We start from the raw sequence: 23,915 nt of genomic DNA, 5'->3' as shown, positions 1-23,915 counted from the left end.
ATTTCAAATCCTAAAAGAGGATGCTGTGAACATGCTCACTCAATATGTCAGCAAATTTGGACAACTCACCAGTGGCCACAGGACTGGTAAGGATTAGTTTTCATTCCAATCCCAAAGAAAGGCAATGCCAAAGAATGTTGAAACTGCCACACAATTGCACTCATGTCACACACTAGCATACTCACACACTAGCCCCAGGATGTGTCTTGGTGTCTAGAGGGTGAGGTGGTCCCCAGGTCCCAGATCTTCTGCAAACACACTTCTCCCCAGATCCAAGCAAAGTAGATGTCATTCTCACCTTAAAGGAAGTTTTCTTTGTCTTTGGGTCCCCCATACATAGCTGGATGGCGTTGGTGTAATAGTAGTGTAAGTGGGACTCACACATTTGATCCTCCTGCATGATCAGCTTTACCTCCTGCAGTGAGTTAGGGTAGGTGCCTATGGAGTCCTTCCCCCAGCCACAGCCACACTGCACGTCTGTCCTGGCTTCATGCAGGCCATGGCCCTGGGCAGGCAGAGCTGCCTCACAGCTGCAGTCTTCTTGGCCTTTCTCTCCAGCTATGGGAAGAGGCAAGACTCTGCCTCAGCCAGTGGTCCCCAAGCCTGGACAGGGCAGTGACGTTGATGTGTCTCCCCTCTCTCCTGAGCCACAGGGACTGGTCAGGCAGCCAGGATGGGAGGGACGAAAGGGCAGGAGATCCTGGGAGGGCAATCTGATCCCAGGAGGGCAGGGCCATAGGGGAGTTTTCCTTGCCTGCAGTAACATGATGTCATTGGAGAAGTTGTTAGGATTATAGTCTGGGTGGCGGATGACCCTCCTCACCCAGATGACCTGCTGGGTCTTCTCCTGCTGTTTGATGTTGTGGGCCCCCAGGGTGACGATGATTGAGCTGCTCAGAGACCAGAGCAGAGGTGTGGGGATCATGGGGTCACTGGAGATACAGCCCAGGAACTGTGACAGGCAGCTGAGACCAGGGCAGGGCAGCAGCTGAGGGGGAATTGAGGTGACAGACGGTCCTGGGGCTGAGTGACTGAGCCCTGTGCTTCTCAGGGACATGAGGGCAGGGCTCTGGGAGCTTTCTCAGCAATATTGTGAAGTGACTCTGAATTTGGGTTTTGGCTCTCACTGCACACTCTCATCCTTCTCTGATGCTTTATTTGGCCATTGTGGGTCAAGCCTTCTCAACCCTGTCTCTTGTTCTCACCTCCGACCCACTGACCTGAAAACCTTTCTTGTCCTGTTTCTCAGCTTTTCATCACCCTAGTCCTGCTCATAAGATGGCTTGTCTGATGAGCTCTTGTGGTCCTGATTTCCAGGATCCTGGGGTGAAGGAGGGGTACCCCTGGGCTCAGCTCCTGGGGAGAGGATGGGTCCCTGTCCAGGCCTCAGGTAGGGTAGGCTGGCTACTGCCCCTCACCTTCCTCTGCAGTGAGCAGCTGTCAGAACAAAGTCCTTTTGTATGAGAACACCGCCACACCTCTTCCAACTCTTCTCACCCAGAAAGTGAACCAAAGCCATGTAGGGGCGGGAGTGGGGCTTGGCCTCGTGGCCCCCAATGATCTCCTCTGAAAGAAAAGGCTGAAAGATGGGGAGATGGGAGAGGCTATGGTTAGAAGGGGGGTTCGGGAAGGTGGCAGTCAAGGTGGGTCGACAGTGCCCAACAGACTCTAGGGGAGAGTCCCCCAGGTTCTCCCTGTGGTGGGATAACCTTTTCTGAACCCCAAACCTCAGTATTGTTCTCCACATCCTGAGTCACACACACATATGGAGGGGCCCGAGACTGCCTTCCAGAGGGTGGAGCCCAGAAGATCACGGATGGGACCCCCTGATGAGCCCGCATTCTCATGGAGTCTTCTGGACCCCTCTGAGCCTCTGCTAACATCCTGATTGGTGCCGTTTTCTGATAATTCACCTATGAGTTTATGGAGTTGGGTTTTCTAAAATCCTCATGTCCTAGGGCATAACGCATCCCACGATCTCAGTAAACATCTGTTGACTGGACACCTGAATGGCCTCCAATTAGCTTTTGGCTGAGGTTTGGTTGGGTTAGTACTGGTGGGATTTAGGACCACAGGGATGGGGGAGGACATGCCAAAGACACTGGGGCAGAAAATGAACTGCTTGGGGTCTGGGGAAGAGTAACGACACCCAGAGAGCTTTGGGTGCTGCCATCTAGCCATTTCTGACCAGTCACACCCTGGGCTCCTCTCCTGGGCAGGAGTGAATGGCGGGGAAACTGACAAGTTTCTCCGGTTCTTAAGCTGGGTCCACTGAGAACTCCCGTGCTGTGGATGGTTTGTCTGAGTTGTCCTTTCCTGGCTGGAGTGAGGAATTTTCTTACTTGTGCTTTGCAGCTTCACATCCTCCAGCAAATGCACAACCCACTTTACCAGTGGTGAGAGAGAGGCTAAGAGCTACAAAAGCTTTTAGTGAAAGCTTGCTTCCTACCACCCATCCTTGCTGAATGTCTATGCAGCATCGAACTTGTAGTCTCAGTTGGGATGGGAGCTGGTTCAGAAATTGGAGCTGAGCAGAAGGGTCCGGACTTCAGGATGTTTAGTGAGATGTGCTACCCTGTCAAGAATGGGGACAGTCATTCACATATCCCAGCCCAGGAGGCAGAAGAAAGGCCATCAGGAGCAGGAGTGGCTGCATCTTCCAGAAGGTTTGCCCAGTTCAGAGCTGCTGGGGTTTCTTCCTTCCAGACACAAAGCACAGGGGAAGGAAGCAGGGGAGGCTCAGTGCCCCCACAGACCCCCAGATCTGTGCTCCCCCCAGCCAGGTGTGAGCATGTCACGTGTGCCCATGTTCTCTGCTGTGGGATAGGTGAGAATGACACAGTCACCACCCTTGCACCCCCACCGCTGAGTCACAGAGCAAGAGGAACAGCAAGAAAGTGGAGGCTGTGTTGCAGCCAGGGGAGGAGCTGGATCCCCAGAGGCCCTCAGTGACTGAATCAGGAGGGTCTGCATTTCTCCCCTCTTGGGTCTTTGATTCTGGGGAAAGCATGAAGAATTACCCAATAGGTGAGTGTCAGGGATTCAGCGACTTGGCTCCTGTACTTGGGAAGCTCAGGGGCTGGAGGAGACCTAGAATCTATGGGCAGAAAATACGTGTGTGAGGACTACAGCGTGGGGCTCTGCTTGGGGTCGAGGGTGAGGCAGAGACTGCACTTGCTTTAGGGGCAGAGAGGCCTGGACTCACCCAAGTGGCTCAAACAGCAGCCCCATTTCATATCTTGCCAGGGTTCCAGCCTCACATTTTTGGAGGATTTAGAATCTCTTTTTTAAATATAAATATTCTGAAAAAAGAGAGCCTTTATTATCTAAAAATTTTTAACATAAAGTCCTGGACTTGATATTCACTGAACCAGAAATAAAGCATCACCAGGTCCTTTGGCAATGAGGCACATGATTGGGTTGTGCTGAGGTATCCAGCACCCCTCAAGCTCACCTGGGTTCTGTCCCACCTGAATCAGGGTGTTTGTGAGTCAGGAGGGGCTTCCTCTCCAGAAATCCTGGTGACTGGTGAGTGGTGAAGGGGAAACAGATGCCCATCATCTAATACTTACTGCCCACTAAGTATTCCCTGTCCAGAGCCCAGAGAGCCATATATCTGCTGTGTCTGGCCAGGCCATCCTAAACATGTGCAGATGACCCCAACACTCTTACCAGTATGAGGACAGAAGAAAGAGGAATGGAAAGGATGGCATGAGGAGCTCTAAACAACCCAATCCCAAGGGAATTGAAACAAGCGCATCTTATGAATAAATAGAAAAACAGTGGAAGAAAATATGCTTAAGCATTAGTGATGATGATCTAAGATTGTGAAATTCTTAGTAATTTTTATTTTCTGATATATGTATGTTCTGTTTTAGTTGTCTTTCTGTGATGAATATGTTCCATTTATGAGGAATATTGTTTTGATGAATATGTGTTACTTTCTACCCAAAACACATTTTGTGATGGTTGAAGCTCACTCTCCATTCACATGTTCAGCAAACCACTTCCCCTCAGTGCTCTCTAAGGTGTATGTTTTAAAAGTGAAGTTGGTTTGCTCAATATGTACCTGTAGTAAAACCTCAAGATTGATGAAAAATAGAAAAAAAAATATATCCAATAGTCTATGGCTATAGACACCTTTGAAACTTTAGGATACCATGAAACCAAATATTGCTTTACAGTGACTTTCCTTTGGAGATAAATATATTTACACACACACACACACATGCGAGCAATGAAGGTGGGAGCAGCTACCTCAGCCCAAGGTGGAAAAGCTCCCTCAAGGTCACTTGGGGCTGAAGGAGGATGTGCCCTCAGGACACCAGAGGCTGCCCAGGGCCCTGGGCCCAGGACTCCAAGACAGGGCTGTGACAGGCACTTGAGCTGAGCTTGGGAATACTGAAGTGAAGTAAAGTAGCTCAATCGTTTCTGACTCTTTGCGACCCCATGGACAGCGGAGCCTGGGATTTTCCAGGCAAGAATACTGGAGTGGGTTGCCATTTCCTTCTCCAGGGGATCTTCCCAACCCAGGGATTGAACCCGGGTCTCCTGTATTGCAGACAGACGCTTTACCGTCTGAGCCACCAGGGAATATTGAAGGCCTCCTGAAACTTTCTCAGGCTTCTGACCTCTGCCTGCTGTGATGCAGGGAGGGAACACTCATAGGGTGAACCACACCTTTGTAAACCTCCCCCATTTCTGTTAGGGTGGACAAGTGTCCCCTCAACCCCAGAGTTTCTCAGGGGGTCCCCTTTCCAAATCTGGATTCTCTTCTGTTGCCCCCTGGGCACTGGGATGTGGGGGAGGGGAGTAGGTGTGGACAAGGAGGAGGGCGTATGGATGACACACAAGGTGGGAATCAAGAGAGACCTATACTCCTTAGGAGGGGTCTCCCTTCTCTGGTGGAGCTCACGGGCAGCCTGCAGGGGAAGCTGGCACTGGGGCCATGTGGCTGGAGGGAGCTGGCTATTGGTGCAGTAGAAGTTTTATTCCAGAGATGGAAGGTGGGGGTGAGAGGGGCGGTGTATGTGCCGGAGGGGGAAGCTGGTGACAGATCAGAAATGTGAACAGATGTTTCCCTGGCAGAGTAGGTGCCTAATGAGTATGTGAATAAAGGAGGAATCAGTGGTTTCTGCTCAAAAGATAAAACTTTATTAAGTTCCAGGCAGCCCTCCTCCACCCAACACCTCTACCCCAGGGAAGATGGACAGATCAATCCTGGGGGACCTCAGTCTGGTCCCTGCAGTCTGTACATTTTCATTGTTTCTTTGATCCATTGCTGAAACCTTGAGATTCTAGTGTAGACATCTGGAGGTGTCTCTTCTCCAAAGGACACAATGCCCTGGGCCATACCATTACATACGAGGGGGCCCCCGGAGTCACCCTGTGGGCAGAGAGAGCAAGGGCTGAGCTCACCTTCTTCAGGTCTGGTCTCCCTGCGACCCTGGGGTGTGGTCTCTGTTAGGGGCCCTGGCTGATATCAGGGCTTTGTTGCTCCTGATGTTTCAATCTGGACCTGACAATCCCCCTCCTCCTGCAGGAAGCCTCCACCCATATGTGACTGTGGGGCAGTATTCACCCCCCAGGGACACGGGACAGAGACCAGATAGGAGGACAGGCTGGGGACGAGGCTCATTCCCACTGCTCCCCATCCCCACAGCTTGGCTGTGCCCAGGGCTTTGCATGCATAAAGGTGTGTTACTCACATACATAGCGTTCTTCCTCATCCTTGGGTTCCCCACACATATCTGGGTGTCGGTGTTGTAAACTTCATAGCGAGATTTGCATTTCTCATCCGTTTGGACTTCAAGCTCTACCTCCTGCAGTTTGTTTGCGGTGGAGCCATTGACATGGAGGAGTCCCCAGCCAGCCACACTGCACAGCATCCCTGGGTTCACCGTATCTGAGCTGCTGGGCAGGCCGATGGTGCTCACAGCAGCGGTCACTTTGGCCTTTGGCCTTTCTCTTCAGCTGAAGGCAGAGGAAAGGCATTCTCACCTACTGATGGCCCACAGAAACTGCAGGACATTTGTGGAGTTGCCTTCCACCAGCCCTGGGACCACAGAAGGGGCCGTATAGAAGGAAGGTCAGGGATGAGTCATGGGGGATGCAGAACCCTGGGAGGAAAGTGTCCCAGAACCAGCGCAGCCGCGTGTCCCACCTGCAGTAACATGAGGTCGTTGGCATACGTCTCACTATTATAGCCTGGGTAGGGGATGGCTCTTCTTAGCTGGATGACCTGCTGGGTCCTCTCCTTCTTCTTGATGTTGTGGGCCCCCAGTGTGACCTTAATTGATCTGCATACATAGCAGAGAGGGAAGGGGAGTCACAGGAGATACAGACCAGGAGCCTGAAGGACAGAGCGCTGCTGGGAACAGGGCAGGTCTGGGGAAAGAATTCTAGACAATGGACCCTGGATCTGGGCTTCTCTGTGCTGCCTGCTTCTGGCAGCCTGGGCAGGGTGGTACTTCCTGGAGTTCATGGAGGGTGTTCGATCCTGCACAGGCTTGGCTGTCTCTAAGGAAAACGTGAACTTCTCACATTTGCACTCCAGGGTACAACCTTGGCTTCCTTCTGTCTCAGGTTTGATCAGTTCCTTCTCTCTATGCATCACTGGCATTGACCTGTCCATCTCTCCCCAAAGCTCACCTGTCCTCCGAAGAACTTCCTGTGTTGCTGGTAGCCAAGATCTGCAGCCCCTGAGAAGAGGGCTCCTGGGAGGGCTCCACAGAGGGGCGGGGCCGCACTGCTCCTCACCTTCCCAGGCAGTGAGCCGCTGTCAGCACGAAGTCCTCACGCACGAGGAAACCCCCACAGTGGTTAGGTTTCCCCGAAGTCTTGAACTGAAGAAACGCCATGTAGGGACGGGAGTGTGGCTCGGCCTCGTGGCCCCCGATGATTTTCCCTGAAAGAAAGATTCCAGCCTGCCCGCTGTGCTCATGGAGCCAAAGGCTAGAGAGGGGAGATGGGCCCAGATTTGTTGGGCTTTGAGGGAATTTGACCTGAATTCAGAAATTTCCTTACATGGACCAGGGCCAGGGCATGCATGAGTGTAGCATCTGAGCAGGTCTGTCCATGTGGGGTGGGTCTGGGCCTCTGAGGGTGGGACCGTCACTCACCTGCCTCCCCAGTGGGGAACAGAGGAAGGGCCGCCAGGAGCAGGAACAGGACCATCTCTCCAGGAAGGCTGATCAGATTCTGAATAGCTGCTGCTTCTGTCTGGTCTTTTAATCCTAAGTGTCTGCTCTGGTGTGGTTTTTACCATGTGAGACTTTTCTGAAAGCCTTACACCTCTGTCTGATCAGGTCTTGGGGTCTGAGTGGAGTACGTACTTAGTGGTCACCACAGAGGCACCCGTAAGCTCTTGGTTTAGTGCCATTACTCGGCAGAAAACAAGAAAATCGCTACAAGTAGGAGTAGTGAGAGGTCGTATCAGCAAATACCAGATCTTTGAGACCCAACATCCTGGGGCTCATGATGAGTGCTTCAAGAATGTCTTCATTTCTGTGGTTCTCTTTAGATCACCAGGGTCATTATTTATTTATTTAACAATTTTATTTCATTTTTAAGTGGAGGAAAATTACTTTACAATATTGTGATGGTTTCTGCCATATGTCATAATGAATCAGCCATAGGAATAAATGTCCCCTCCCCCTGAAACCGCCTTCCCACCTCCCTCTCCATCCCACCTCCATAGGTTGTCATAGAGCACTGGCTTTGGGTTACCTGCATCATGCAGCAAATTCCCACTGGCTATCTATTTTATCTTTACAAAAGGTAATGTATATGTTTCAATACTACACCCTCAAGTCATCCCACATTCTCCCTCCCTCACTGTGACCGTAAGTCTGCTCTTTATGCCTGTATCTCCTTTGCTGCTCTGCAAATAGGATCATCAGTACCATCTTTCTATTACATAGAAAGAGTCCATACATATGCATTAATATACTATATGTGTCTTCCTCTTTCTGACTTACTTCAGTCCGTACAATAGGTTCTAGGTTCATCCACCTCATTTGAATGGATTCAAATGCATTCCTTTTTATAGCTGCGTAACATTCCGTTGTGTATATGTACCACAGTTTCTTTATCCGTTCATCTGTTGATGGACATCTAGGTTGCTCCAAGCCCCACCAATTGCAAGTAGTGCTGCACTGAACACTGGAGCGTATACACCTTTTTCAATTATGGTTTTCTTAGGGTATATGCCCAGGACTGAGGTGCTGTGTCATATGGTAATTTTGTTCCTAGTTCTTTAAGGAGTCTGCATACTGTTCTCCATAGTGACTGTATCAATTTGCATTCCTACCCACAGCGCAAGAGGGTTCTCTCTTCTCCACAACCTCTCCAGCATTTATTGTTTGTAGACTTTTTGATGATGGCCATTCTGACTAGGATGAGATGATACCTTATTGTAGTTTTGATTTGCATTTCTCTAATAATGAGCAATGCTGAGCGTCTTTTCGTGTATTTAATAGCCATCTGTGTGTCTTCTTTGGGGAAATGTCTGTTTAGTTCTTCTATCCTCTTTTCGATTGGATTGTTTATTTTTCTGATATTGAGCTGCATGAGCTGCTTGTATATATTGGAGATTAATCCTCTGTCAGTTGTTTCGTTTGCTATTATTTTCTTCCATTCTGAGGGCTGTCTTTTCATTTTGCTTGTAGTTTCCTTCATTGTGCAAAAGAATTTACACCAGGGTCATTGTAGATTGAGGTCCCTTTGTGTGTGAGACTGTGGGAAGCATTGGAGATAAGATTTCTTGCTTCTGGTTGAGGAGACAAAACTATCATGATCAGACAAGGATGGTGAGATTCATGGTGTGGGATGGACAGAATGGTGTGAGAGTGATGCTGAAGAGGACTTATTGCCATTACTAAAGAACTGAGTAGTTTAAAAAAGAACAGCAATGTTACTGTTACCCTAGAATCTGCATTTGGTCAGGGTGCAATGTGGATAGCACCCCTCTGCTCCCTTGGTATCAGGGAGGCTTCAAGCCTGGAGGCTGAATCTCTTGAAGGCTCGCTCACATATGCTGAGTGGATGGTGCTGGCTGCTGACTGGGCATGTTGGCTTCTTGCCATAAAGGTCCCTCAAGCAGTCTTTATTTGTGGGATTGTTAGTCTCCCTCACAACATGGGGTTGCTTTGCCCTCGGATGAGCATCTGCTAAGAAATGAGCCAGGCACAGGCTGTGTTCATTACCTAGACTTTGATGTCATAAGGCATCTGTTCTACCATATTCCACTCCTTGAGGCAATCAAGAGCTCCTACCAGTTAAAAATAGAAGGGCCCTAGACGTCACCCCCATCAGGAGTGTTGCAGTCAGGGAAGAAGAGCCTGTGGGAAGGGAATCCCACATGAAGTGAGAAAGGATGCCAGGGAGGCAAAGCAGAATTCCCCCACCACTACCCAGAAAATGGCATTCTGATGTCTCTGTACCACTTGCAAACCAAATCACCCTGGTCATGTCCTCATAATGGAAAAGGTGAAGAGAGGCATGGAGTTGAAAATATTGTAGGTCCTAAACATCTTGATTCACACCCCCTGCCCGCCCCCCAACAAAAGCAACAACATGTTAAAGAAACAAAGCCCACTGCCAATAAGGATTCTGGCGGGAGAGCCACAGCACACCAGGGTGGGGTGTCCACGCCAAGCCTGTGTGGGGTGACAATGTGCTCACGCCCGGCCTCTCTCCTGAGTGCACACACTTCTCACCCTACTCTGCAGTGGGCAGCCTGGATCAGGTAACCAGAATACATGTGTGGTGCAGAGTGGATGCCCCAGTGGGGTGAAGAGGGTGTTCACACAAGGGATGGGCTACAAGTTGGTTTCTGATCAAGGGGAATTTATAGGCTTTCATGGGTTTGGGGGCAGTCTGGTAGGATATGTCAGAGTAGGACAAATATGGTGAAATGGCTGTTGGTACCAAGGGGCTGGCTGGTGTGGATCACCAGAGCCTAGGTGGGGGCAGCAGGGTCTTGCACTTGTGGAAGAGGGGTGAGAGATATGTTGTATGAATCTTTGTAGACTAATCAGATAAGTCAGCACATTAAAGGTGATGAGCCAGGTTTCTCTGTGTCTGAGGATTAGATGATGACATCGATGTTAATTTCCTGGGTTTGATGGTTTGCATGTGGTTCTGTAAGAGTGTCCTTGTTTTAGGAGTTACACTTTAAAGTATTTGAAAAGCAATGAAGCATCATGTCGGTAACTTTACTTGCAAATAGTTCTGGAAAACAAAAGTTTTTGTATTGCAATTGTAGCTTTTCTATAAGCTTGAGATTGGTTCAGAATTGAAATCTGTACAGAGACTACCCTGGTGGTCCAGTGGATAAGAATCCACCTGCCAATCTTCCTGGTCCAGGAAGATTCCACATGCTGCTGAGCAACTAAAGCTGTGCACCCTGTGCTCTGCAACGAGAAGCCACCTCGGTAAGAAGCCCACACACCAAAGCTAGAGTAGCGCCCTCTCTGGGCAAGTCGAGGGAGCCCATACGCAGCGACAGAACCCATCACAGCCAAAAATCAAAAAAATCAAAAAACTGGAAACGTGTACCTTTCGCCTAAACAAATGATAACCAGCTTGAAGATCACTGAAAAGAAAATCTGTACAGTAGCAACAGAGGAAGACACGATGCTTAGGAAAAATTTAACCAGAGTTGTAAAAAACCTATCTGTGCAAGACGATAAAGTACTTCTGAAAAACAAAACAAATGTTAAAGTACTTCTGAAGAACACAGACTTAGAAACATCAAGGTGTTCTTAGTTCTTGGATCGGATGGATCTACACCAAAAAAAGGTTCTGATTCTCCCAAAGATAATACATAAGTATGATATAAAATAAGATAATGTGATTTTAAAAATCAATCCAATTTTTCTCTTGATGTTATACAAGTCCTAGACAATCTCTGAAATTTCTGGGAAAAATCAGTATGAAAGAATCACTAGGGAAATTATGCCACCAAGCAAAAGGAATAGTGTGGGAGACAGCCTATTGGAGTTTAAAAACTACTAAAGTTCTTTCTGGAAGACAGTGTGGAGCTGAATGATGAACAGACAGAGAGACTAGTGAAACAGAATGAAAGATCTCAGAAACATTCACAAGCATCTATGGAAATGTAGTTTCTAATAAGGTAGCATTTCGAATCATGAGGGGAAAAATGGACTTTTAACAAAGATTTTTGAACAAGTCATTTGTTAAGAGATTAAGTAAGAGTAACACTTCATAGAAACCACCAGAATAAAGTTTGAATAGATATTTGTATTTTCAAATATACAGCATAAAACCATACATGTGCTGGAAATAAGCACGAGGAAATTCCTTCATATGAGAGTGGGGAAAGCCTTTCTGGTAATGACTAGAAATCCAGAAACATTCTATGAAAGGCTGATAAATAAATTATTATTTGAAAAAATAATTTTTAATGTTTCTATATCAAAAGTGAGTACAAGCATATTTGATTTACAGGCAGCAAACTTGTGAAAAATTATTGCAAAATATGTCACAATCTTGGAATATGGAATGAAGCAGAGCAAAGACTAATAGAGTTTTGCCAAGAAAATGCACTGGTCATAACAAACACCCTCTTCCAACAGCACAAGAGAAGACTCTATATATGGACATCACCAGATGGTCAACACCAAAATCAGATTGATTATATTCTTTGCAGCCAAAGATGGAGAAGCTCTATACAGTCAGCAAAAACAAGACCAGGAGCTGACTGTGGCTAAGACCATGAACTCCTTATTGCCAAATTCAGACTTAAATTGAAGAAAGTAGGGAAAACCACTAAACCATTCAGGTATGACCTAAATCAAATCCCTTATGATTATACAGTGGAAGTGAGAAATAGATTTAAGGGCCTAGATCTGATAGATAGAGTGCCTGATGAACTATGGAATGAGGTTTGTGACATTGTACAGGAGACAGGGATCAAGACCATCCCCATAGAAAAGAAATGCAAAAAAGCAAAATGGCTGTCTGAGGAGGCCTTACAAATAGCTGTGAAAAGAAGAGAAATGAAAAGCAAAGGAGAAAAGGAAAGATATAAACATCTGAATGCAGAGTTCCAAAGAATAGCAAGAAGAGATAAGAAAGCCTTCTTCAGCGATCAATGCAAAGAAATAGAGGAAAACAACAGAATGGGAAAGACTAGGGATCTCTTCAAGAAAATCAGAGATACCAAAGGAACATTTCATGCAAAGATGAGCTCGATAAAGGACAGAAATGGTATGGACCTAACAGAAGCGGAAGATATCAAGAAGAGATGGCAAGAATACACAGAAGAACTGTACAAAAAAGATCTTCACGACCCAGATAATCACGATGGTGTGATCACTGACCTAGAGCCAGACATCCTGGAATGTGAAGTCAAGTGGGCCTTAGACAGCATCACTACGAACAAAGCTAGTGGAGGTGATGGAATTTCAGTTGAGCTATTCCAAATCCTGAAAGATGATGCTGTGAAAGTGCTGCACTCAATATGCCAGCAAATTTGGAAAACTCAGCAGTGGCCACAGGACTGGAAAAGGTCAGTTTTCATTCCAATCCCAAAGAAAGGCAATGCCAAAGAATGCTCAAACTACCACACAATTGCACTCATCTCACACGCTAGTAAAGTAAGGCTCAAAATTCTCCAAGCCAGGCTTCAGCAATATGTGAACAGTTAACTTCCTGATGTTCAAGCTGGTTTTAGAACAGGCAGAGGAACCAGAGATCAAATTGCCAACATCTGCTGGATCATCGAAAAAGCAAGCGAGTTCCAGAAAAATATCTATTTCTGCTTTATTGACTATGCCAAAGCCTTTGACTGTGTGGATCACAATAAACCGTGGAAAATTCTGAAAAAGATGGCAATACCAGACCACCTGATCTGCCTTTTGAGAAATTTGTATGCAGGTCGGAAGCAACAGTTAGAACTGGACATGGAACAACAGACTGGTTCCAAATAGGAAAAGGAGTACGTCAAGGCTGTATATTGTCATCCTGTTTATTTAACTTATATGCAGAGTACATCATGAGAAACACTGGACTGGAAGAAACACAAGCTGGAGTCAAGATTGCCGGGAGAAATATCAATAACCTCAGATATGCAGATGACACCACCCTTATGGCAGAAAGTGAAGAGGAACTCAAAAGCCTCTTGATGAAAGTGAAAGTGGAGAGTGAAAAAGTTGGCTTAAAGCTCAACATTCAGAAAACGAAGATCATGGCATCCGGTCCAACCACTTCATGGGAAATGGATGGGGAAACAGTGTCAGACTTTATTTTTCTGGGCTCCAAAATCACTGTAGATGGTGACTGCAGCCATGAAATTAAAAGACGCTTACTCCTTGGAAGGAAAGTTATGACCAACCTAGATAGCATATTCAAAAGCAGAGACATTACTTTGCCAACAAAGGTTCGTGTAGTCAAGGCTATGGTTTTTCCTGTGGTCATGTATGGATGTGAGAGTTGGACTGTGAAGAAGGCTGAGCGCCAAAGAATTGATGCTTTTGAACTGTGGTGTTGGAGAAGAGTCTTGAGAGTCCCTTGGACTGCAAGGAGATCCAACCAGTCCATTCTGAAGGAGATCAGCCATGGGATTTCTTTGGAAGGAATGATGTTAAAGCTGAAACTCCAGTACTTTGGCGACCTCATGCGAAGAGTTGACTCATTGGAAAAGACTCTGATGCTGGGAGGGATTGAGGGGAAGAGGAGAAGGGGACGACAGAGGATGAGATGGCTGGATGGCATCACTGACTCGATGGACATGAGTCTGAGTGAACTCTGGGAGTTGGTGATGTACAGGGAGGCCTGGTGTGCTGCGATTCATGGGGTCGCAAAGAGTTGGACACGACTGAGAGACTGATCTGATCTGATCCATTATAATGTACAGAGATCTGTAATCCAGAAGAAATAGACCAAAAACCTGATAGAATGGGCAAAAGATCTGAAAGTTCACAGTAAAACATATATAAAAACTAATTAAGAGTCTCAACTTCACTGTTGCAAAGCTAAATAGAAATAAGGAAAAAAGAAAATAATTATTCTACTCTATGTTATCTCACAGATGGCCAAAAATTCTACAGTTAAACAGCATATACCATGGATAATGCTTTTTTTAAAAAATTGGGGTTACAGGATACATCTTTTTTGTTGCCCCATAAGTTTATCTTCCATCCATGTCTTTATATTCAAGATGTTTCTCCTGTAAATTACACAAAATTGGATCTTACATTTTTGATCTAGACTGACAGTCTCTGCTATTTGGAGTATTTAATCTACTAAAATTTAATGCCACTGCTGCTAAAATGAGATTGAAGAACATTGCATTACTATTTGATTTCTATTAATGTGATTTAATTACACTAATAATTAATTAAAATTATAATCATTATATAAAAAATTGATAATAAAAACAAGGAAGCAAAAGGCAAAGGATAAAATGAAAGATATACTCATCTGAATGCAGAGTTCCAAAGAATAGAAAAGAGGGAAAAAAAAAGAAAGGCCTTCTAAGTGCACAATGCAAAGAAATAGAGGAAAACAATAGGATGGGAAAGACTAGAGATCTTTCCAAGAAAATTAGAGATACCAAGGGAGCATTTCAAGCAAAGATGAACCCAATAAAGGACAGAAATGGTATCAACCTAACAGAAGCAGAAAATATTGAGAAGAGGTGGCAAGAATACACAGAAGAACTTTACAAAGAAGATCTTCATGACCCAGATAACCATGATGGTGTGATCAATCTCCTAGAGCCAGATATCCTAGGAGTGTGAAGTCAATTGGGCCTTAGGAAGCATCACTACAAACAAAGCTAGTGGAGGTGATGGAATTTCAGTTGAGCTATTTCAAATCATAAAAGATGATGCTGTGGAAGTGCTGCACTCAATATGCCAGCTAATTTGGAAAACTCAGCAGTGGCCACAGGACTGGAAAAGGTCAGTTTTCATTCCAATCCCAAAGAAGGGCAATGTCAAAGAATGTTCAAACTATTGAACAATTGCACTCATCTCACGCGCTAGCAAAGTAATGCTCAAAATTCTCCAAGCCAGGCTTCAACAGTATGTGAGCTGAGAACTTCCAGATGTGCAAGCTATATTTAGAAAAAGGTAGAGGAACCAGAGATCAAATTGCCAATATCTGTTGGATCATAGAAAAAGCAAGATAATTCCAGAAAAGCATCTACTTCTGCTTCATTGACTACGCTAAAGCCTTTGACTGTATGGCTCACAACAAAGTGGAAAATTCTTAAAGAGATGGGAATACCAGACTACCTTACCTGCCTCCGGAAAAACCTGTATGCAGGTCAAGAAGCAACAGTTAGACTGAACATGGAACACAGTTCAAAAGGAGTACATCAAGGCTGTGTACTGTCACCCTGCTTATTTAACTTATATGCAGAGTACCTCATGAGAAACGCTCGGCTGGAAGAAGCACAAGCTGGAATCAAGATTGCCGGGAGAAATATCAATAACCTCAGATATGTAGATGACACCACCCTTATGGCAGAAAGTAAAGAGGAACTAAAAAGCTTCTTGATGAAAGTGAAAGAGGAGAGTGAAAAAGTTGGCATAAAGCTCAACATTCAGGAAACGAAGATCATGGCATCTGGTCCCATCACTTCATGGGAAATAGATGGGGAAACAGTGGAATCAGTGTGAGACTTTATTTTGGGGAGCTCCAAAATCACTGCAGATGGTGATTCCTTGGAAGGAAAGTTATGACCAACCTAGATAGCATATTCAAAAGCAGAGACGTTACTTTGCCAACAAAGGTCCATCTAGTCAAGGCTATGGTTTTTCCAGTAGTCATGTATGGATGTGAGAGTTGGACTGTGAAGAAGGCTGAGTGCTAAAGAATTTATGCTTTTTAACTGTGGTGTTGGAGAAGACTCTTGAGAGTCTCTTGGACTGAAAGGAGATCCAACCAGTCCATCCTAAAGGTGATCAGTCCTGGGTGTTCATTGGAAGGACTGATGCTGAAGCTAAAACTCCAATACTTTGGCCACCTCATGCGAAGAGTTGACTCATTTGAAAAGACCCTGATGCTGAGAGGGATTGGGGGCAGGAGGAGAAGGGGATGACAGAGGATGAGATGGCTGGATGGCATCACCACCTCGATGGACACAAGTTTGATTGAACTCCAGGAGTTGGTGATGGACAGGGAGGCCTGGAGTGCTGTGATTCATGGGATCGCAACGAGTCGGACACAACTGAGCGACTGAACTGAACTGATTTCTGACAAGAAGATTGTGATTGTTGTTTCCCCTGAAGTATTTTCTTTTCTTCTCTGTCTATGTTCAACTTTATCTCTTTCTCTTTGATTTTCATTAATTTGACCATTACATGCTTAGATGTGATTTTCTTTCCTACCTGAGTAACACAGGTTGACTGAGCCCCCTGACTGAAGAAGGAATATAGTCTAGCAATATGCCTCTGGAAAAAAAAGAAACAGTTGCTGAATTTTTTTCATGGAGCAAGGTGTTTGTTGACCAAAAGCAGTGTTTGGTGGGATATGAAGATAGGAAATAAACCCTGGATGTTCTGCAAGTCCGTGGTGAGTGGTACCGGCAGCAGCATGATCATGGGCTGGGAAGGCGGAGCCATCCCTGTTCCAGTGCACATTCCCAAACCAAATCAGCAAGGATTTGAATCCCTTTAGGCCCATCCCCCCCAGAGCTGGCTGGTCAATTCCCTACCAGTATGCTGGTACCTGACTCTTCTTGCGAGTCTGGACAGAAGGAAAAGTGATGGGAGAGGCCTTGGTGAGTAGAGAAATTTCCTTAGCGGTATCTTCAGAGATGTTTTACTGTATGTCATGTTTTATTTCATTAAAGAGATATTTAAGCAAGGCAAGATTTGTTTCCTTAAAGGTGGGAGCTAGAGGATAACTCTATGGAGAAGATTTGAAGAAATCAGCATGTTTTAGGTGCTTACCCACCTTCATCTGATTGTGCCCATGAGCAGACAGACCAGCTCACCAAGAAGCTGTCTGAGTACTTGCCAGAGAATGGCTACAGTGGGAGCCCAGAGGCTCACTGTGTGTGGAGGGAGGTATCTGAGCAGAGGCTCCTGTCTTGTCCAGGGATGGCAGGAAGTCATCAGTGGGCAGGGTTAGAAAACATGGAAGTCCTCTTGCTGGCCTGACTCTCAGGGGGCCTGGCTGAGCCCAAGCTCCGTCCTAACTCTGTGGGGCCTCCAGGCACTCACTGTCCCTCCTGGGACTCTGTCTCCCTCATCTCTCAAAGGAGGACGAGAGTCTGCAACAAATATTCTTTAACACTTTCAAACCACAGAACCATTTCCTCAAAGTAAATGAGGTAATTCAGCTCAATTATACTTGAGCTGACTATGTATGTGGCTAGGCTCATTTTTTTAAACAGTACGTTTTTGTTTCTTTGTTTTCCTTTTGTGTGATTTTCAATCAAGGAGCTGGGTCCCTAGTAAATCTTGGGATTTTTTCAGCATGTCATCACCGCTCTTCCTTTGTAAACGTGCCCCAGGTCACTAGGAGATTGCGTTGCTATGTGATTTGTGCACAACCAGAGGAGAAAGGGCCTGCCTATAGGGTAACTGTATCCTAGAGTATTGACACATGCCTCAGAGAAGCACAGTGCTGTGTGTAGGGCGGCACCAACCAAGAGCTGGAACTCAGGCTCAGCTCCCAGGCAGCTCAGCACAACAGTCAAGACCCTGGAGGGATGGCAGATGGAAGTGTCTGGTGAGGGGAGACCAGCACAGGGAGATCCTTGCTCAGCAAAAATCACATACTCTCCAAACCAAGACCTTCCCAAGGATGAAAAGTCTAGGTCATCTTGGACCCTATGGAGCAGCAGTAACCATGACGGCCTAAGAGCAGAGGCGTTTTTCCATTTGTCCAGACCACACGGGCCCCCCTGACTGCAGTTTGGTTTGCACAGGCAGGAGCTTGCAGCCATGACAGGGAGCCTGTTTCTGGTCCATCCAATGGATGAGTGTTTAGAATCAGATTCTAATTGCCTTTCAAATAGGTGTTCCTACCATCTGAGCGTGAGCAAGGACATTCCTGCCTGCTATCTTTAGAGTAAAACAAATAAAGCTGCCCATGTTCCTTCTCTTCCCTCCCTGCTGCCCATTCCCCCAGGGGACGAGGATGCTCCAGTGAGCACAGCATTATCTTCTTGTCTAGAAACCAAATGACGGATGTTCAAGAGTCACACATAACAACATCCTATGAGTGTAACCAGAAATAAAAATAAACACAAATCTTTGTCCCTGTGGACTACCCACAGAGATGTAGGCCCCTCAAGTGGACTCATGAGAGGGAGGGAATATAGACAATTTGGATGATATTGACACTGTCAGTTACAGCTGGACTGAGATGATAGAACCTGTATGTGTCCACTGTACAACCATAATGTCCGGCACTTAGTAGGGGTTCCATCAGCATTTGTGTTGACGGATGAAAACCAATGCACTTTTCAGTCCTACTAAAGACAGGATCCCTTTCTAACTCAAAAGGTCCCAGGTGACCAGCAGGGATTCTTGGCCCAGAGGCCGCCAGTACCTAAAGGGACAGGCTGACAGGGACTCAGGCTACTGAGCCATCAGGAGCCAGAGGACCCTGAGCACATGGGGGACACTGGGCTGCATGTGAGGGGTTGAGCTGGCCCTGCCCAGGTGAGAGATGGGGCCCAGCTATCTGGACTTGCCCAGTACAGCACAGGCCTGGTCCCTCTGATCCCTCTCTGCCAAGGCATGAGCTGGGCTGGTACGTCAGTGGTGAGGCCCTGTTGGAACCCCATGGGACTCGGGTATGCAGGGTGGGAAGGATATGAGGAAGGGCTCAGCAGAGATCAGTGTGGTCTTGAGGGGACAGGAGATGGTGGCCCTGCTGAGGATGTGCAGTGATGGGCAGGGATGGAGAAGGGGTGGCAGAGGAGACTGGAGACAGAGCTGGGGCCCTGGGCTCTGAGGAGGGCAGAGCAGGACACTCAGCCTGGGTGAGATGGAGGGGCTTCTCAGGAGACCAGCCCAGCTCTGGACCAGCTCCCCTGGCTGTGGGGGTTAAAGGTCAGCTCAGGTAGCCCCCCTCCCCAGTAGGAGGGTCTCTGTCCTGGAGCTGAAGCCCCAGGCTGTGCTCTTGGTGTTGGGGACCCATGGTGTGACCCACTCCTCCCTGCCATGTACACAGAGCAAGGAGCTAAGGAGCTCACCCTGAGCCCCAGGACCAGAGAGGTTCATGTTTTTCCCTGATGGTGCTCAGCTTCAGCCCTGGCGGGAGGGCCGGCCCTGGAAGACAGGTGTGGGTAAGCAGACCTGGGTGACAGCTTTGCATGGGGTTTAGGGGAAGAGATGGTGGGAGGGGGGAGAGGAGGAAGCAGAAAACAGCAGAATCCTGTCATTGCCTTTCTAAGCACAGACTAGATGCACGTGAATAAGAGTCAGAGAATAAACAAGCAACCAGCCCTTCGAGCTCTGCTGAGAGACATTTATTGAGCTGTGGGCACCCCCAACCCCGCAGTGTGATTCTGGATCAGCCCCAGGAGAGATGGTCTGGTTCCTGCAGTCAGAGGCTTTTCATGGTTTTCTTTATCCAGGGCAGGAAACTTGAGACTTTGGTGAAGGCCCGTGGAGTTGATCCATCACTTTTTCCATAAGAGACAATGCCCTGGGCCACATTGTCACACACGAGAGGGCCCCCGGAGTCCCCCTGAGGACAGAGAAGGGGAAGGACTGAGTCTGCTCTCCTCCTGGTCCTGCCCTCTCTCCCACCCTGCCATTTCAAGACCCCTCTCTGAGAAGGCCACTTCGCAAGGCCTCCATGTGTGAGACAAGTGAGCAAGGCAGGTCTATGGGCCCCCGGCTGCCAAGCCCTGACTGGACATTGTCCCTGCTTCACTTCCCCCAGGGGGCAGCTCCTTCTCTGCCCCCAGGTCTCTGTCCCCTCTCTCTCTAGATGCTGGGGGCTACTGGCTCCAGGCTGCTGTTAGGACAGGGAAGCAGGTGAGGGGGCTGACACTCATCAGGGAGGGGGAGCTCAGTAAGCAGGTGGGTTCCAGCTCTGAGCAGGCACCTGGACTGAACCACCTCCCACTCAGGAAGCCTGGTTTTCTAACACCTGAGCCTCAGTGCGTGGCAGATTCTCCCTTCCAGAGGAGTGCCAGGTTGGGATTCACTGCAGGTCTTGTGTGGCTTGCAGAGACTCTAGGTCCTCCCTGCTCCGGCTGTTCCCCATTTTACTCCTGGAGAGAGGTCCCAAGCCTAGAGGGTGAGGCGGTCCCCAGGTCCCAGATCTTCTGCCAACACCCTTCTCCCCAGATCCAAGCAAGGTAGGCTGTGATTCTCACCTGAAAGGAAGCTTTCTTTGTCTTTGGGTCCCCCACACACAGCTGGATGGCGCGGTTATAATAGTCGTGTAAGTAGGCCTCACACTTTCCATCCTCCTGCACGGTCAGCTTTACCTCCTGCAGTGTGTCAGCGTAGGTGCCCGTGGAGTCCCGCCCCCAGCCGGCCACGCTGCACGTCTGTCCTGGCTTCACCCGGGCCTTGGCCCTGGGCAGACTGAGGGGCTTCACAGCTGATGTCTGCTTGGCCTCTCTCTCCAGCTATGGGAAGAGACAAGAGTCTGGCTCAGCCAGTGGTCCCTGAGCCTGGACACGGCAATGATGCTGATGTGTCTCCCCTCTCTCCTGAGCCACAGGGACGGGTCAGGCGGCCAGGATGAGAGGGAAGAAAGGGGTAGGAGGTCCTGGGAGGGAAAACGAGCTGATCCCAGGAGGGCATGAGAAGCAGGGCGGTTTACCTTTAATAACATGATGTCATTGGAGAAGGTCTTAGGATTATAGTCTGGGTGGCTGATGGCTGTTCTCACCAGGATGACCTGCTGGGTCCTCTCCTGCTGTTTGATGTTGTGGGCCCCCAGGGTGACGTTGATTGAGCTGCACAGAGCAGGAGATGGGGGTCACAGCCTCAGGGTTTACAGCCCTGGAGCCATGAAGGGCAGGTGACTCCAGGGCAAGGCTCCCACTGAGGGGAAGTGCGGGTACCAGGAGGGCCCTGGGGGCTAAGCTGTCTGTACTGTCTGTTTCTTGGCAGCCAAGGTCAGATTCTGGAGCCACTGGGAAGAGCACAGCTGTTCTCCATGGGCAGTTAGCCCTAGGAACACATGTGAAGTTGCATTGGTTTGCATTCTGATATCCAGGCGCGCCCTATGTCTCATCTCTCTCACTTCAGGAACGCCTCCGGCAGTGACCTTCCCTCTTTCTCACCCTCTCACTCTCCTGCCGCCCTCTTTCTTGCCCTCCCAGGAGCCCTCCTGGCTCAATGTTCCTAACAGCCTGGTTGCTCCTGGAGAAAAAAGGCAGGGCTCCCTTGCAAGGGTGTTCAGAAAGGTACGGGCTACCTGCTGCTCCTCACCTTCCGTGGCAGTGAGCGGCTGTCAGCACGAAGTCCTGTCGAACCAGGAACCCACCGCACCTTCTCCGGACATCCTGATTCCAGTATTGAAGATAGGCCATGTAGGGGCGGGAGTGGGGCTTGGCTTCATGGCCCCCGATGATCTCCCCTGAAGGAAAAGGGCTGTTCTGCTTGTGTGCCCCCACTGAGTGTACCTTGTTGGCATCGGCTTCATGTTCAGGACTGCTGGGCACTGGGGAGTCCAGCCTGGCCTGGAGTTGGTGGGGCAGGAGGAGGCTGGGAAGGGGGCTCAACTTCCTCCTCTAGAACAGAGCAGCTGTCTGGGTCTGCGAATCTGTCTCCCACACATAATTGCAGGTGAGCATAGAATCTGCCTGCAATGCAGGAGACTCAGGTTCGATATCTGGGCTGGGAAGATCTCCTGGAGCAGAGAATGGCAACCCACTCCAGTATTCTTGCCTGGAGAATTCCATGGACAGAGGAGACTGGTGGGCTACAGTCCTTGGAGTCTCAAAGAGTCAGACAGGACTGAGTGACTAACACTTTCACTTTTCATACCTGTCCTAGGGATAGCAAAGTCCTAGAGGCTTCTGAAAATTCCTCCCCCACCTGTGCTTCATTCCAGGTGAGTTTCTAAGGGCCCCATTACCCTCTTTTATTCAGGATAGCCCTGTTTTCCAGGGCACAGGAATTCAGAGTAGGGACCTAGATGTCACCATAGCCTCCTTCCCAGGGCCTGACTGGTAGTAAGTGCACAATGAGTATTTGTTGGCTGCATGAAGGAGTGACCACGCCCCTCCTGCATCCTCCCTGCTCACAATGGGCCTCTGGGTGGGGGCTGTTGGTATGGCCAGTGCTAGTGGGCTTCTGGGAAGCAGAGCAGTTCAGGTCTACCAAACATTGGCTTCATCCTTGAAAGAGAGAAGCCCCTGATGGCCTGGGAAGGGAAGTCAAGTTGGGTAAAGGGCCTGTGGGTCCTAGGGATTGAGCACACACAGAGGCACCAACTCCAGGGTCTGCCAAGCAGATGCTGAGGTAACTAGAAGCAGAGGCCAGACCCACTCTGCCCTCTTCAGGGGCAATTTAGTATTTTCTTTTCTCCAGTTTGCGACCATCTGCCATCACTTCTGGGAAATTTCCACTTTCCAGATGGCAGAGGTAGGGCTGGAGGAGGGGCTGGTACCCACTGGCTCCTCTTGAGAGCAGGCTTTGCTCTGTTGTTCCTGCTGGTGGTTTATCCAGCATCGTACTCCCTGGTATGAGGTGGGATGGCAGCTGGTGTTCTGAATGTTCCTGCCTGGTGGATAGCTAGATCAGGGACATGCAGAATGGGCAGGACCTCTGTGCCACCTGGGGGATGGGGTTGGGCCCCTAGGATGGGGATGGTCACTCACCTGCCTTTGCCCTGGGTGTCAGGAGAAAGGCCACCAGGAGCAGGAGAGGCTTCATCTTCCTAGAAAGACTGCTCAGGATGGAGATGCTGGCGCTACCTCCTGGCTCTCTTTCAGATCCCCCAGTCTCTTGGAGAGAAACGCAGTGTCAGTGGACTCAGTGATCTCGTGTTCCCCTCTGGATTTGCGACGCTTCATCCTAAAAGCTTTCTATGAAAGCTTGCCCCACCCCCACTCCATCTGCCTGATGACGTTCTCTGGGTGGTTGTGTGAGAAACATACAGTGACCACACCAGTACCCACAAATGATGACTCAGAGCAGACCACTTGTTCCAGCCCAGAGCAGGAACCCAAGAGTACAAGGTGGGGACTGTAGGGTGTGGTATCGACCAGTAGAGGTAGTAGAGCCCAGAAACCGGAGTCCCCAGTGGTAGAACCATCAGGGCCTCATTTCCATGCTGCTAAGTCCACACAATAATTTCTTGAGCAGATGTGGGTTTAAGCTCTTCTCTGTGTTATGACCAAACACACTGGAGATGCCTCTCCTTCCCTTAGAGAGCTGACCATCTGCTGGAGGAGAAAGAAACATCCATGACCAGAGTGCAGCATGGGAAGGGCTGTGGTCCAGGGATGCACAGAGCTGGACTGCCACCTACTAAATCCATATAGTCATCCACTCATCATCTTAACTTCCTTTCTAACACATGTACACCCATGGCTGATTCATGTCAATGTATGGCAAAACCACTACAATATCGTAAAGTAATTAGCCTCCAATTAAAATAAATTAAAAAAACCAAAAACCAAAAGACCCCCACCATTTTAAAAAATTACAAATGCTCAGAGTGAGAGTCCATTTCTCTTGCCGTGTTTTGCAAACAAATGTACTGCACTCGACATTTATTGGCCTAATTTAACGAATCACTATGGCTCTAGAAACTGAATCTACAGATTGATGTAAGTCTAGGTCATTCCTCTTTTGAGTAGGCTGGGGTGGGTTCCACCTAAACCATCTGAACTAAGACAGGGAAAGGGCTGGTTCGCCAAAGGAAGTTTGGATTACTAAGTTGCCCATGCCATGTGAAGTAGGAAAGCATGCTGGGTGACCAAAGACCAATAATTGTCCTTTGAGTAT

The 23,915-nt window shown here is 48.2% G+C and overlaps 3 protein-coding genes across 4 annotated transcripts in view; all 3 read right to left on the bottom strand.

Annotated features, from left to right (window-relative positions):
* The window catches only part of LOC112580795 (duodenase-1), a 45,437-nt gene extending 43,762 nt beyond the window's left edge, over positions 1 to 1,675 (bottom strand). The window contains exon 1 of the mRNA XM_025271013.3: positions 1,419 to 1,675. Within this exon, the coding sequence (XP_025126798.3) occupies positions 1,419 to 1,519 (101 nt within the window). The 5' untranslated portion in view covers positions 1,520 to 1,675. The remainder of the gene's footprint in view (positions 1 to 1,418) is intronic.
* Positions 1,676 to 5,157: 3,482 nt separating this feature from the next.
* Positions 5,158 to 7,273, bottom strand: LOC102411756 (mast cell protease 1A-like). The gene is made up of 5 exons (XM_045163801.1): positions 7,122 to 7,273; positions 6,760 to 6,907; positions 6,152 to 6,299; positions 5,709 to 5,954; positions 5,158 to 5,386 (listed from the first exon to the last, which is right to left on the bottom strand). Exons 1-5 carry the CDS (start codon positions 7,174 to 7,176, stop codon positions 5,231 to 5,233), a joined length of 753 nt encoding a protein of 250 aa, XP_045019736.1. The 5' UTR covers positions 7,177 to 7,273; the 3' UTR covers positions 5,158 to 5,230.
* Positions 7,274 to 19,443: 12,170 nt separating this feature from the next.
* LOC102410930 (granzyme B) lies at positions 19,444 to 22,995 on the bottom strand. 2 transcript variants are annotated; one of them, XM_006055164.4, is made up of 5 exons: positions 22,784 to 22,995; positions 21,390 to 21,537; positions 20,776 to 20,911; positions 20,321 to 20,578; positions 19,444 to 19,683 (listed from the first exon to the last, which is right to left on the bottom strand). In XM_006055164.4, exons 1-5 carry the CDS (start codon positions 22,836 to 22,838, stop codon positions 19,540 to 19,542), a joined length of 741 nt encoding a protein of 246 aa, XP_006055226.3. In that variant the 5' UTR covers positions 22,839 to 22,995; the 3' UTR covers positions 19,444 to 19,539. The 2 variants fall into 2 exon arrangements, with proteins under 2 accessions (XP_006055226.3, XP_025126792.3); XM_025271007.3 differs by lacking the exon at positions 22,784 to 22,995 and adding an exon at positions 21,948 to 22,109.
* Between the last annotated feature and the right edge of the window lie 920 nt (positions 22,996 to 23,915).

Source organism: Bubalus bubalis, chromosome 20, assembly GCF_019923935.1.
Source record: "Bubalus bubalis isolate 160015118507 breed Murrah chromosome 20, NDDB_SH_1, whole genome shotgun sequence".
Lineage (NCBI taxonomy): Eukaryota > Metazoa > Chordata > Mammalia > Artiodactyla > Bovidae > Bubalus > Bubalus bubalis.
The sequence above is the reverse complement of the archived record's forward strand: the minus strand, read 5'-3'. Positions and strand labels throughout refer to the sequence as shown.